This window comes from Coturnix japonica, unplaced genomic scaffold (assembly GCF_054131305.1).
Source record: "Coturnix japonica strain WE unplaced genomic scaffold, WE-NBRP24 Scf049, whole genome shotgun sequence".
Lineage (NCBI taxonomy): Eukaryota > Metazoa > Chordata > Aves > Galliformes > Phasianidae > Coturnix > Coturnix japonica.
Window position 1 is genome coordinate 1232086 of NW_028188952.1, and position 12809 is coordinate 1244894.

The following is a 12809-nucleotide window of genomic DNA, read 5'->3' on the forward strand; positions in this document are numbered from 1 at the left end:
GTCCAACACCCTCACGTCCCAATAAAGCCATAAAAAAACATTAAAGAATCGTAAAATTTCTCCTTTTAAAAAAAGAAAAGTCAAAACGATCTTCACTGCTGTACATACATATACACATGACTTCCATTAGAAAAATCCCAGAGTGATATTTGCTGCATCAAGTCCTGCTGAGCCCAATTAATTTCCATGTTAAACTGCCCCAATTTGGGTCAAAGAGTATTGAAATAACAGCTACAGGTATCCTACAGCCTGAGCTCACCCTTTAACCCCACAGCAGCTGGGTGGCAGGATGGCCATCAGTCCATCAAACAGCTTCATCACATCCAGAGTTTGTTCTGCTCTCTCCTTTCTAAGCACTAACAAAAATAAGCCCTTCTGCTCTCACCTGCCCAATGTAAAAAGCCAGTCACCACCCGGCATCGTGTAATAGTAATGATATATAAAACCCAATAGGAATCGAGGTGGAGAGGAGAGGAAGAGATGTGACGATGTGCTGTAGGATATGAGGGCTCCGCTAGTTGCCTGGCTGAGGGCTCACCCCCATCACAAACATATTTACAGCTCCAGAAGTTCAGGACACACTGTGTTCATTCAGCAGCTCTTTGGATTCCTGGAGAGAGCACTGAGTGTGGGCTGGAGGCTTCTGACCTTGGAGAACAAGTGTCCGATTAGCACAGGAGTAAAGGAAGAACAAACTTCATCTCTGCATGAAGTTCTTTTCCAAGGCAGCTGGAGTTCTCTGTAGGGAGTGGATGTTGCGCTTCACTCGATCTTCTAATGTAGAACTAGAAGCACTCTCCAGTTTAAAGTTACTGCAGGAAGAAATAGAGAAGAATTCAATCTCTTACCCCAAATTTCCAGCACAGTTCGTTATCAATTAACTATGGGATTCTAAATCAAATAGCAGCAAATGATGTCATAGCAAAGCCTGCACTAAAAGAACCCAATGGCTTTTAGCTTGGCTTCTAACAGATTCAATCCTGTATTTAAGGTCGGCGCTCAGAACTGTATTTTCACCTCTAATGCTGGTGCCATCAGACACCCCTGAGAAGCTGTGGCTTCTCTTCCTAGGAACGAAGCAATGATCACCACAAAGACACTCACTGCAAGAACTTCATATCTCTGGAGTCGAGTTTCTCCAGTTCTCTCTCCCGTTCCTCCTCCTTTCGGTGCTTCCTGAGGTTATTCACCCTTTCCTCTTCCCTCCACTTGGCATTTTCCATCATCTCTTGGCGTTTTCGCTCCAGTTCTTCCGCTGAGATCTTTCTATTTGCATAGAAAACAGCACTGCTGTAAACCAGATCCAACCCAGCTCTTCCTTTCCTACCTCCAAGACCATTTACAATCCCTAAAAGTTGGGGGTGTTGCTTTTCCTTTGGTACCCAACCAACAAAGCTCTTTAGTAACAAGTCGAAACAACTCTTAGCAAGAGCTTGTTCTCCTCTTTTCAACTTTTCTTTCTTGATTGAGTGATGATACTGTCAAAATCAAAGTTTCCTGATGGCAGTTAGACAGAAGGCTTTTAATTAACCCATCAAACAAAGCCTGATTTCACCTCACTGCGAGGCGAGCAGAGAATTGCTTCTATTGCTTCCATTCTAATAGGTTTGGGTGGCTGAAGAAGTTAGCTAACAACTAGACTTGAGTGAAGATCAAACCAAGCACTTCAGAACAGCATTTGCCTTTCTGGATGTCTGATACAGTCTGTTCTAGACAACAAAATAGGACTGGGTTCACAGTTGATATCCAGCTGTTTCACAGCCATTGGGGCAGCTTTTGCCCAAATACACACAGAGAAGATGTTGCTTACCTTGTGTAACCTGGAACATGCTGTCGCCGATAGCTCTTTTTGGGGGAAGGACTTCTAGTTTTCCCTTTCTCCTCTCGACTGCTATGCCTGCAACCCAAACACACTCTCTTTTTAGGAGATTACATCATCACATCCCTATATTTTACCTGGATTTTTTAGCAGGGATTTTGATCCCTGAACACCACCCCCTTCCTGCATCTTTTGGTTCATATTATCCAGCTTAGCCACACTCACTGTTTACTGTGTCTGGAAGGAGATCTCGACCCCCTGCATCCAGATTGCTCTGTGCTCTTCTTGCCACTGCATCTCTGTGGAGAATGGGATGTGCTTCTGGACCTGGAACGTTCCCGGTGTCTGTGGGGGGTTCTGCCCTGACCAGAAGCTGGAGAACTCCGAGATCTGTGGTTCTTGTCAGAGTCTCTAACCTGAAATCCAAAAGGAGAGAAGTCCTGTCGAAGCATCACAACATCATGAGGCTGCAGAGACCTTCAGGCTGGACTACAGACAGCTTATACTTTGCTTTGCAGCTACTTATCTCTCTTCCTAGGTTCCTACGAACACCTGTGTCTAAAAAGATGATTTCTGTGATGCTCAGTAAACTAATTGCTATGACAATCACGTACAACATTTGAACAGTTGTGTGACTGTGGGAGGAGAAACTAAAACTCAACTTGAACTTTGAGAGGACAGAAGTCCTACCAGGACCTGAAGAGTTTTAGGTTCAGGGCTCAGAGGCACCAAGTTGAATGTGAACATTATTAAATCATGATCACTCTTCTACAGGAGAAGCAGCCTCTTCCAACAAGCTGAGCTTTTCCTAAGCAGTTTGCTACTGAAAGAGACATGCAAAACAGACATTTCTACCTGTAAGCCATATCCTGGCAATTTGGAAGGAATGGGTTTCCAGGAGGAACTGTTTATCTTCTTCTGAGACCTAAAGAGAAAATAGAACAGTATTTTTGAGGCAGATGAACTTCACTAACCCCATATTTTGCAGGCAGATAAAACATACCTGGCTTTGCTTCGCTCCTCATCACTGCTGGTACTTTCACTGCTAGAACTGCGACGTCGATGCTTCTTGTGCTTCTTCTTCTTCTCTTTCTTCTTCTTTTTCTCTTTCTTATCTAAGCTGTTTTGTAGCTATAAAGCAAGACACTAATTTATGAGCAGTAATTACTGTCCCTGCGCTCGGGAAGTCAGTATCATAAAGCAAGGGCAAAATAACAGAGTTCTCCTGGGACAAAAGGAACTCCAGCAATCTAAAGAGCGTAATGGAATCACCTACCAACTCTTTGATTTTCTTCATTTTTACAGGATTATTCAGAACTTCCCTCTTCTTCTCCTCCTCTCTCTTTCTAAAGCAGATTAAATACAAGTATTAGTATTTTTGAGCAACTTTGAAGATCATTTTCACAAAGGGTACAAAACAAAAGCAAGCTTTAACAGCCAGGTTTTGTTCATTCAGCAACACAAGTCCAACTCAGACAAAGATGGTCTTTTTCCTCTCCACTAAAGAATGTAACTAGGAACTTAAGCCAAATGTTTGTCCTATTAACATCTATCTGGCTATGATGCTGCCAACCAGATGCATTCACACACACACAAAAGGGCGACCTAAGTTTGTATGCATGAGCCAATAAAGAAAAACAACATTTGCATGTAAATGCCAACTTTACACAAATAAAACAGCTCTCATCAAGCTGCCACCAGTGATGCATTGACTGATTCAGCTCCACGTTCAGTACCTTATCATGAAAAGCGGATCCTCCCGGATTTTATTTGCCATATCCAGGACAGAATTGGCACCTGACTTGGCAAAAATGGAGCCTGGGAGCAGCCCTGTCTCACTGGAGCATCCAGCATCTTTGTCTTCTGTCTTCTCAAAGACGTATTTGTCCACGGGGCGACCCATGAGATACTCCTCCCTGTTCACCATGCCACCAGGGCCTTGGTACATCCACTCCAACTTTTCTTCTCTTTTCCTATTACAAACAAGCCATCATATTTTCCATCACAGAGCTATAAAGCAACAGTTTAAAGCTTATGAAGTAAGCAGAAAGCTTCAAACACCACAAAAGCTATAAATTCAGCATGTAAATGAGCATATGGAACCTCTTAACACTTAATACGCTCATGCCCTGGCCCCACTCACCTGACAGTGCCCATATCCTCAGCGTATCTCTGCATCTCCTCCCTGGCCCTTTCCTCCTGCAGTTCCCTCTGCAGCTCCTCGATCTTCTTCCTCTCGGCCTCATATTTCTGTTCTGCTTTCCACACCTTCTCCACATTGCGCAGGGTCTGGGGGTGCCAGCTCTTCTTCAGGTTCTACAAATAACAACAGATAAGGCCCGTTAACTACAGGCCTCAGGCAAGGCCTCGGGCAAGGCCTACTGGTTCAGGGCCTCAACATTAGGCCCGGCCCTGCTCGAACAGCTCGAACCAACAGCCCCAAACCCGTTGCTGTCACCGGGATCCCCACGGCCTGGTCCCCCACCCCTTAATTCCAGGCCCAACTCACCAAGTCACCTCCCCCCATGGCGGCTCGGTCCCGCTGCTACACTACCGACTACCGGGCCTGCGTTACGTCATCAACATGCGCCTCTACGCGTCGCGTGTTACATACGTCACTTCCGGCACTGCGTTATAAGACAGTGGGAGGGCGTGGCTTAATGGCAGCGCGTCCGCCTACGGATGCTGAGGTCACGGGTTCGATCCCCGCGGGGGCACAAAGCACACACAAGACTATATTCATATAGCTTCATTATTTCAATTAGCAACAACTGCTCACACAGGAAAAACTGGACCTGAGTCACTTCTAGTACACACAAATAGCATCACGGCGCAGATGTGTTGCTCAGGAGAAGCAGAGGAAACCTGGGAAGGCGGTTGTTTTTTTTGGTATTAGTTTGGTAAAAGTGATGTGGGAGAGCTCTGAAAAATAAGGATCCTGTCTGGGAAGGATTTGAGAAGAAAAGGATGGAATAGAAGGAAAAGAGGGGGCACCTGGAGTTGAACCAGGGACCTCTTGATCTGCAGTCAAATGCTCTACCACTGAGCTATACCCCCATGGATAAACAAGCAGAAAAGGAGCATTAAAAACACATCAAGCAGATCTAGTCTTAATTCTTTGGGTGAATGCTCAGTATATTGAACAGGGATGTTGAGAGACCAGGCCTGCAAGCAAAGGAGAAGAACAAAGGACCTAAAAGTGAGGGGTGTGCTCTTCATATTTACCTTACGAAGGAACAAAAAACATCCAATCCAAAGGGGGCACCTGGAGTTGAACCAGGGACCTCTTGATCTGCAGTCAAATGCTCTACCACTGAGCTATACCCCCTATGAAACAGCACCTGTACAAGGTGATTTTTAAACAAGTTTATTGATAGAACCCAGAACTATTTACATTCCCTTACCTGACAGCCCTTTGGACACACTGATGTACATATACCATAATGGATATGAGGGAGTTACTACAGGGAATCAAGAACAAACACATACAGTGTACTCACCCAGTGCAGAAGCCCAACCAAGAAGCTGCTCAGGATCTTGAATATTCCAACTTGAACACACAGCACAAGCTCACAAGACTAAAGGGATGTGTCCATCTTCCTCCTGTAATGAATTATGGCAAAAAGAAATGGGGAAAAGAAGGTAAAGAGGGGGCACCTGGAGTTGAACCAGGGACCTCTTGATCTGCAGTCAAATGCTCTACCACTGAGCTATACCCCCATGGATAAACAAGCAGACAAGGAGCATTAAAAACACATCAAGGAGATCTGGTCATAATTCTTTGGGTGAATGCTCAGTATATTGAACAGGGATTTTGACTGACCAGGCCTGCAAGCAAAGGAAAAGCACACAGGACCTAAAAGTGAGGGGTGTGCTCTCTATTTACCTTTGGAAAGAACAAAAAACATTCAATCCAAAGGGGGCACCTGGAGTTGAACCAGGGACCTCTTGATCTGCAGTCAAATGCTCTACCACTGAGCTATACCCCCTATGAAACAGCACCTGTACAAGGTGATTTTTAAACAAGTTTATAGATAGAACCCAGAACTATTTACATTCCCTTACCTGACAGCCCCTTGGACACACTGATGTACATACCATAATGGATATGAGGGACTTACTACAGGGAATCAAGAACAAACACATACAGTGTACTCACGCAGTGCAGAAACCCAACTAAGAAGCTGCTCAGGATCTGGAATATTCCAACTTGAACACACAGCACAAGCTCACAAGACTGAAGGGATGTGTCCATCTTCCTCCTGTAATGAATTATGGCAAAAAGAAATGGGGAAAAGAAGGAAAAGAGGGGGCACCTGGAGTTGAACCAGGGACCTCTTGATCTGCAGTCAAATGCTCTACCACTGAGCTATACCCCCATGGATAAACAAGCAGACAAGGAGCATTAAAAACACATCAAGGAGATTTGGTCATAATTCTTTGGGTGAATGTTCAGCATCTTGAACAGGGATGTTGAGAGACCAGGCCTGCAAGCAAAGGAGAAGCACACAGGACCTAAAAGTGAGGGGTGTGCTCTTCCTATTTACCTTTGGAAGGAACAAAAAACATTCAATCCAAAGGGGGCACCTGGAGTTGAACCAGGGACCTCTTGATCTGCAGTCAAATGCTCTACCACTGAGCTATACCCCCTGCTGCTGCCTGCATTCCCAGCATGGATTTTCTGAGCAATCCCAAATGTGAATTAATTTCTGCCAGTGCAAAAGGAAATGGTGAAGGAAACAGGTCTGTGCTCACCAACACTCCACTGCCAGTCCTCTCTTGATGAAGCCCATCTACTTCTTGGCTCCCAGTCATTGCTGCATTCATTAAAGGACATGGCCTGCAGACAGCTGAGGGGAGAAAGAGTCAATGGAGAAGCTGAAAAGCAACTTGTAGGGCAGAAAAAGGAGGAAAAAAAAGGGGAGGGGGCACCCGGATTTGAACCGGGGACCTCTTGATCTGCAGTCAAATGCTCTACCCCTGAGCTATACCCCCACCTGTCCAGCACCTGCCAGGTGAGGCCCTTTGTGGTCACTGACAGCAGCTCTGCTGCATTCCACTGCCTGCACTGCCAGCTCTGCTTCCCACACAACATCCCTTTCATTAACCTCCTTCTCTGCTTAATCAGCCTCTAAACTTCAAACACACAAGCTCTTGAAGGAACAAACTAATGAGGCCCCACTTTCTCTATCTCAGAATGAAAGAAAGAACATGGCACCACCCACCTCCGAACACCTTTGGAGGTGCTCACCTATATCTCTGTGTGCCCTCAGCACACAAACTTCCTACAGCTGCTGCTTCACACCGAAGCTCCTTCACTGCCTGCAGCCTCCCCTGCTGTCTGCCTAAAGCCTGGGCTAAAAGGAAAGCAAACACCCAACCACTTACAGCTATTTGTAGTGCCATTAAAATGTTGTGCAAAGCATTTGACTCCAGGTAAACCCTTGTGAAGAGCTGTGAGATGGACACGTACCTGCAACAGCCAGATGTCTTCTGTTATAGTGCCTGTGTTCTGCCCTTTAGGTACAGGGTTCATCCACTGCTCACCCTTCTCTGGATGTCTGAGTATTTTACTGCAGGCAAAGTGAGAAAGAACAAAAGGTGAGGTCTGAAAGAACAGTTTGGAAACCTTCAGTGTTAGGGTGAGAGCAAACTATGCATAAACCTGAGAGAAAGGGCCAATTTGGGGCAGAAAAGCAGCTTTCTGCCAACCATTCCAAAGCATTGCAGCCTATAACATGGATCCAACATGGAGAAATGAGGCTGGAAACAGGTTATTTACTGTTTGAATGTGCAGCAATGCAGATGCTGCTTTCCTATGGGATCTCCAGCAGCACTTAATGGAGTAAATGTACATATAACACCAGCAGCAAATACATCACAGCTGAATAATACACTTAATTAACAACTTAATTAATTAAAGACAGGAAGAATGAGTCACGAGTCTCTGCAGCCTCAGGCCGGGCCCGGGCCGTTATTAGGCCGCAGGTTTAACTCTAAATACCCCAAACCCAACATACAACACCGAGTACAGGCCCCACCGCCCCACTAACCCTCAACCTTCCCCCGTTCATACTTATCCCAGGCCCAAGATGGCGGCTCCCTCTGATCCCCTTAAGGAAGGCCTGAGGGCCTGAACCGGAAATTGTGTTACGTCATCAGCACGCGCCTGCTCCGCGCGTCGCTTGCTTAATGCGTCACATCCGTCATGGCGTTGCCGGTTGGATGACAGCGGATGGATACAACGGCGCTTCCCGTTATGATCGGGAAAAGAAATATAATAATTAAGGATTTATGTGAGATAAACCCGAGGTAAACGCACTTTAATGGTGTCGAGGTCGTAGTTACAGGTCGCTCGCTCTGTTTCGCGTTCCTCTGTGCGGGATTAGAACCCGTAACCTTCTGGTTCCCAGCCGAGCGCTTTGCCGCTGGGCTACGGGAGCCCGCCAAACTCCGCGCCCGGGGCGGCCCGGCGCTGGGGCGTGGCTCAGTGGCAACGCGTCTGCCTGCGGTTGGTGAGGTCACGGGTTCGAATCCCCTCCGGGGCACGGAGTTCCTGCGTCCCTCCCTGCACCACAAAACCCACTTCAGTCGAGGTTCCTGTTTCTAGAAGGACGTTTTGCTTCTTATTAATTAATGGTAATTATTCAGACAAGAAAAACAAGATCTTCCTCTCCACGCCAGCATCGTGTTATTCATTGTGTGTATGTGAATTGGTGAGCTAAACCGAAGGGGAAAAAGAATGGAAAAGTGAGACTTTAATAAGAAAGTCAGGAGATTGGTGAGATCTCAGAGCAATAAAGTCAGTGTCAGGTTGTGTCTGGAAATGGAAGGAAAAGAAGGTAAAGAGGGGGCACCTGGAGTTGAACCAGGGACCTCTTGATCTGCAGTCAAATGCTCTACCACTGAGCTATACCCCCTTGAAACAACCCCATTGCAAGGTGGTTTTAAAGCAGTCTAAGCACAGAGCTCAGATTTGATCCCAGCTGCTTATATTGATGCATCCCTGTGTGCCCCAATACATACATTACCTCCAACAGGGAGCTGCTGCCAAGAGTCAAGGCAACAGGCTCCCAAAGAACATTAATATGAAGCAATTCTGGCTGCGATTTGTGTTGTTCTGTCATGTGGAAACAAGCAACAAGGCCAGAGAGAGAAGAAACCTTGCTTTAAAAGGATATAGCCCTCCCCAAAGAAGAATAAGCCTTATTGGAGATGCAGAGCTGTATTCAACAACCTCACAGGGAGGTAAAATTGATCCAGCTGTGCTTCTCACAGCTCCAGTCCTTTAAGGATGCTGAGAAAAACAGAGAACCCAAGGGGGCACCCGGATTTGAACCGGGGACCTCTTGATCTGCAGTCAAATGCTCTACCACTGAGCTATACCCCCTGCTGATGTCTGCATACCCAGCATGGATTTTCTGAGTAATCCCAAAAGTGGATCAATTCCTGCTAATTATTGTCAGTGCAAAAGGAAATGGTGGGGGAAACACTGAGGTCTGTGCTCACCAACAATCCGCTGCCAGTCCTCTCTTGACGTGGCCCATCTACTTCTTGGCACCTGGTCATTGCTGCATTCATTAAGGGCCATGGCCTGCAGACAGCTGAGGGGAGAAAGAGTCAATGGAGAAGCTGAAAAGCAACTTGTAGGGCAGAAAAAAGAGGAAAAAAAAGGGGAGGGGGCACCCGGATTTGAACCGGGGACCTCTTGATCTGCAGTCAAATGCTCTACCCCTGAGCTATACCCCCACCTGTCCAGCACCTGCCAGGTGAGGCCCTTTGTGGTCACTGACAGCAGCTCTGCTGCATTCCACTGCCTGCACTGCCAGCTCTGCTTCCCACACAACATCCCTGTCATTAACCTTCTTCTCTGCTTAATCAGCCTCTAAACTTCACATATACACACACACAAGCTCTGGAAGAACAAATAATGGGATCCCTGCTTGCTTTGTCTCACCACAAAGAACACATGGCACCATTGGAAGCACTCACCTTTGCCTCTATTTGCTCTCAGCACACAAATCAACCAGAGCTGTTGCCTCACTCCTCACCTCCTGCAGTGTCCAAAGCCTCCCTGCCTCCCCTCCTGTCTGCCTACAGTGTAGGGGAGAAGGGAAGCAAACATCCAATGACTTACAGCTGACTTGTGCCATGCCCTGCTGAGGGGACAACAAAAAGCCTTGCTAAAAACACAGCAGAAGCTGTTAGGAAACAAACAGATCAGGTGAGGACACGTTTTAGGGCTCGTTTCTTACTTGTAAGGAGGCATCTGATTGCAAAGGTGGTCTCAAGGAGCAATGCAGCATCACCTACAGCAGCTGCTGGATGCTCACAGGGCATCAGGTCTGTTAGGAAGGGGCCACAACTCACCTGCCCCATAGAGGAGCTGGGCTCAACATACCCAACCCCCTTCCCCATATCCCCACCCTCTGCACAGCTTACCCAGCATTAAACCACAAGGTTTTTATCATGTTTTTACCACAAAATAGCAGATTGTTTCATCAGACCATGGTGCTTTTGGAGCGAAGCTTTTAGTCTCCAGAAATCCATCTGTGGCTCCGCTCTAGTTACAAGGGATCCAACATGGGTTAGGGGGCTCTTCCATGCCTGCCTTGCAACTCTGATCACAAAGCCCTTCAGATGATCCCTAAAGTCACATCAGCCCCCAGCTCTTGCAATTAACCAGTGACCTGACGACTTGTTTCACCACTGATCGAGGCTTTGAGGCACGTGCAAACAGCCACCGCCTCAGCTGACAGCAGTGGGCTCGATGTGTCCTTGTATTGTCCTCAGCAAGGACTAAAGAGATCGTTTTAGTGTGCTCTGCCATACAACCTGCATAGGGGGCTCATCACATCCAGGTGTAGCTTCCCCCCCATTCAGAATCACTTCTCTCTGAGCTGTTCAATCTCTCGTCCTGGAGGAAAATGGAGAGGCACAAAGTTTGTGTACAAGGGCTTTCAGAGCTCCCAGCCTCCATCACTGCACGCCAAAGTTGGACCAGTTCAATTACAAACACCCCCCAAACGCTGACGGTTCTGCCTCATTAAGACTAATCACCACCTCAGCTCCACAGCCAGTTTCCTCCTGCTGAACCCACCCACATCTGAGGCTTCATGAATCCCCCCAGCACCACAAGGAGCCAACTCGAATCCTAACAACAAGGCAGACACCGTTTTTTGGTACAAGTACTTTTTATTTCCATCTCCACGCGTGTTCACGCAATGCTTCCTGCATTGGAGGCTATCCTGGGCCACAGATCTGCACACTCCTTGGCCACGGGGCCTGTGATGGCTGAACCTGGAGGAAAGAAATAACAGCACATCAGAGCTCAGTCAATGTGGTTGTGTTCTCCCAGGTCCAAATAGAACCCAGGTCCTTGGCCCAGGTGAGCAAAGCCCTCTATAACCAATCCCAGCCCATGTTTCTCTTAGACCCAATGGAAGATTCTGCTTTCCCATACCTTTCATTTCACCTTTATTGTTCACTATGACACCCGCGTTGTCTTCGAAATACAAGAACACTCCATCTTTTCTCCTATATGATTTTCGTTGCCGAATGACCACCGCTGGGTGCACTGCCAAGAGACACAACAGCACGTCAGCCTTCTTCAGCATCACCCACAGCACAACCCAACACTTAACTCCCCTCCCAACACCTTTGCAAGGAGCTGAATTACACCCTGGGCTCACAGTTTGAATGCAACCCATAGGATCAGCAGGGCTGATACCTCACTCGCTTCTATTCTCAGCTTCTCAGTGTTCCACTTAAAAACTGATGGCTGAATCTCTGCTTGGAGATGATGATCAACCTTACTTCTATGTGTGTCAGCTCAGAGATGGCACTCAGCAATTCCAGCTCTGGTGGGGGGGGGAGGAAAGGGGGAGACCCCCCATTTCCCAAGGCCGTGTCACATCGCTGATTGAAACAAACAGCACGAGCTGCCACTTCACCCAAAAGCGATGCCCTTTTCTCTGCCCTTCCACGACAACTCACTGAGCCACGGCACAAAGACCCAACGAGTGCTTTTGAGAAGGGCGGAACAAACACTCCACGAAGGGGACATCTGCTTTCTGATCCTTTCCTATGTGAATACAAGGCAAAACCTGCCCCCTCCATCCCATGGGAGGACACTGAGATGCAGATACACTAAGCAGGAGCTGCCTGGATGCTTTGAGGAATGCCGTGCAGGCACAGGAGGCCCGGCTGCTCCTTACCCTTCTTCCTCAGCTCTGGTTTGCCCTTCTTGACAGTCGCCATCACCATGTCACCCACTCCAGCTGCTGGCAGCCTGTTCAGTCGCCCTTTAATCCCCTTCACGGAGATGATATACAGGTTCTTGGCACCTGTAAAGAGAAAAGCTCATTATCCATGGCCAGATTCTCCCCTTGCAGGGACCCCCATCCCATCACCCATAGAAACACAGTGATACCGCATTGCTCTGCCCATCCACAGCAACATAAGGGACCCCCGGCTGCATCCCCCCCCCCCGGCTGCCGTCCCATCCATAACACAGAGGCACCCACCTGTGTTATCAGCGCAGTTAATCACGGCTCCAACGGGGAGACCGAGGGAGATGCGGAACTTCGCTCCGGAGGAACCTCCGCGTCCTGCGGGTAGAGGAGAGCAGTGAGTTCACCGCCATAAGGTGACAGGGGGCTGCGGCCTATGGGACAACGGGTGCGGCCTGTACTACCGGGTAGGCCTCACATCGCTCCCGGCTAGGCCCAGGCCTGTACGGTGCATCATCAGCACCCGGTACATCATCATCAGCACCCGGTACATCATCATCGCCACCCGATCATCCTCCTCCCCCCTCTCGGCAGCCCCTCACACACCGCAGGGCGGCGGATGGCACCGGATCCCGACTAGGCCCAGCGGCCGCCTCACCTCGCTTCGACATCTTGGCACCGGAAGAGACGGAGGCGCGCAAAGCACGCTGGGAAATAGACCATCCCCCAGGCGGATGTCACGTGATGGGAGGTCACGT

The 12809-nt window shown here is 48.1% G+C and overlaps 2 protein-coding genes, 1 long non-coding RNA gene and 11 other non-coding genes across 22 annotated transcripts; all 14 read right to left on the reverse strand.

Moving 5' to 3' along the window:
- Window positions 1-45: 45 nt before the first annotated feature.
- On the reverse strand, window positions 46-8276 carry CWC25 (CWC25 spliceosome associated protein). 9 transcript variants are annotated; one of them, XM_085532351.1, is made up of 14 exons: window positions 7896-8032; window positions 7293-7392; window positions 6575-6669; window positions 5979-6081; window positions 5320-5422; window positions 3963-4135; window positions 3556-3792; window positions 3096-3165; window positions 2823-2950; window positions 2675-2744; window positions 2045-2235; window positions 1811-1897; window positions 1105-1266; window positions 46-812 (listed from the first exon to the last, which is right to left on the reverse strand). In XM_085532351.1, the coding sequence occupies exons 6-14, from the start codon at window positions 3995-3997 to the stop codon at window positions 698-700; spliced, it is 1095 nt and encodes a 364-aa protein (XP_085388477.1). In that variant the 5' UTR covers window positions 3998-4135; window positions 5320-5422; window positions 5979-6081; window positions 6575-6669; window positions 7293-7392; window positions 7896-8032; the 3' UTR covers window positions 46-697. The 9 variants fall into 9 exon arrangements, with proteins under 9 accessions (XP_085388477.1, XP_085388479.1, XP_085388480.1 ...); XM_085532353.1 differs by lacking the exon at window positions 5979-6081 and having other exon boundaries at window positions 7896-8276; XM_085532354.1 differs by lacking the exon at window positions 6575-6669.
- LOC146752247 (uncharacterized) lies at window positions 4562-4947 on the reverse strand. The gene is made up of 2 exons (XR_014940775.1): window positions 4814-4947; window positions 4562-4684 (listed from the first exon to the last, which is right to left on the reverse strand). It is a non-coding gene; the product is annotated as an uncharacterized LOC146752247 (long non-coding RNA).
- On the reverse strand, window positions 4805-4876 carry TRNAC-GCA (transfer RNA cysteine (anticodon GCA)). The gene has a single exon. It is a non-coding gene; the product is annotated as a tRNA-Cys (tRNA).
- Window positions 5076-5147, reverse strand: TRNAC-GCA (transfer RNA cysteine (anticodon GCA)). Its single transcript has one exon. It is a non-coding gene; the product is annotated as a tRNA-Cys (tRNA).
- Window positions 5468-5539, reverse strand: TRNAC-GCA (transfer RNA cysteine (anticodon GCA)). The gene has a single exon. It is a non-coding gene; the product is annotated as a tRNA-Cys (tRNA).
- On the reverse strand, window positions 5737-5808 carry TRNAC-GCA (transfer RNA cysteine (anticodon GCA)). Its single transcript has one exon. It is a non-coding gene; the product is annotated as a tRNA-Cys (tRNA).
- On the reverse strand, window positions 6127-6198 carry TRNAC-GCA (transfer RNA cysteine (anticodon GCA)). Its single transcript has one exon. It is a non-coding gene; the product is annotated as a tRNA-Cys (tRNA).
- Window positions 6398-6469, reverse strand: TRNAC-GCA (transfer RNA cysteine (anticodon GCA)). The gene has a single exon. It is a non-coding gene; the product is annotated as a tRNA-Cys (tRNA).
- TRNAC-GCA (transfer RNA cysteine (anticodon GCA)) lies at window positions 6743-6814 on the reverse strand. The gene has a single exon. It is a non-coding gene; the product is annotated as a tRNA-Cys (tRNA).
- Window positions 8277-8667: 391 nt separating the features above from the next.
- TRNAC-GCA (transfer RNA cysteine (anticodon GCA)) lies at window positions 8668-8739 on the reverse strand. Its single transcript has one exon. It is a non-coding gene; the product is annotated as a tRNA-Cys (tRNA).
- A 398-nt stretch (window positions 8740-9137) lies between these two features.
- TRNAC-GCA (transfer RNA cysteine (anticodon GCA)) lies at window positions 9138-9209 on the reverse strand. Its single transcript has one exon. It is a non-coding gene; the product is annotated as a tRNA-Cys (tRNA).
- Window positions 9210-9496: 287 nt separating this feature from the next.
- TRNAC-GCA (transfer RNA cysteine (anticodon GCA)) lies at window positions 9497-9568 on the reverse strand. The gene has a single exon. It is a non-coding gene; the product is annotated as a tRNA-Cys (tRNA).
- A 1426-nt stretch (window positions 9569-10994) lies between these two features.
- RPL23 (ribosomal protein L23) lies at window positions 10995-12738 on the reverse strand. Its single transcript, XM_015885959.3, has 5 exons — window positions 12710-12738; window positions 12346-12429; window positions 12037-12165; window positions 11283-11396; window positions 10995-11119 (listed from the first exon to the last, which is right to left on the reverse strand). The coding sequence occupies exons 1-5, from the start codon at window positions 12720-12722 to the stop codon at window positions 11037-11039; spliced, it is 423 nt and encodes a 140-aa protein (XP_015741445.1). The 5' UTR covers window positions 12723-12738; the 3' UTR covers window positions 10995-11036.
- On the reverse strand, window positions 11725-11858 carry LOC116652424 (small nucleolar RNA SNORA21). The gene has a single exon (XR_004305433.2). It is a non-coding gene; the product is annotated as a small nucleolar RNA SNORA21 (small nucleolar RNA).
- Window positions 12739-12809: the final 71 nt, after the last annotated feature.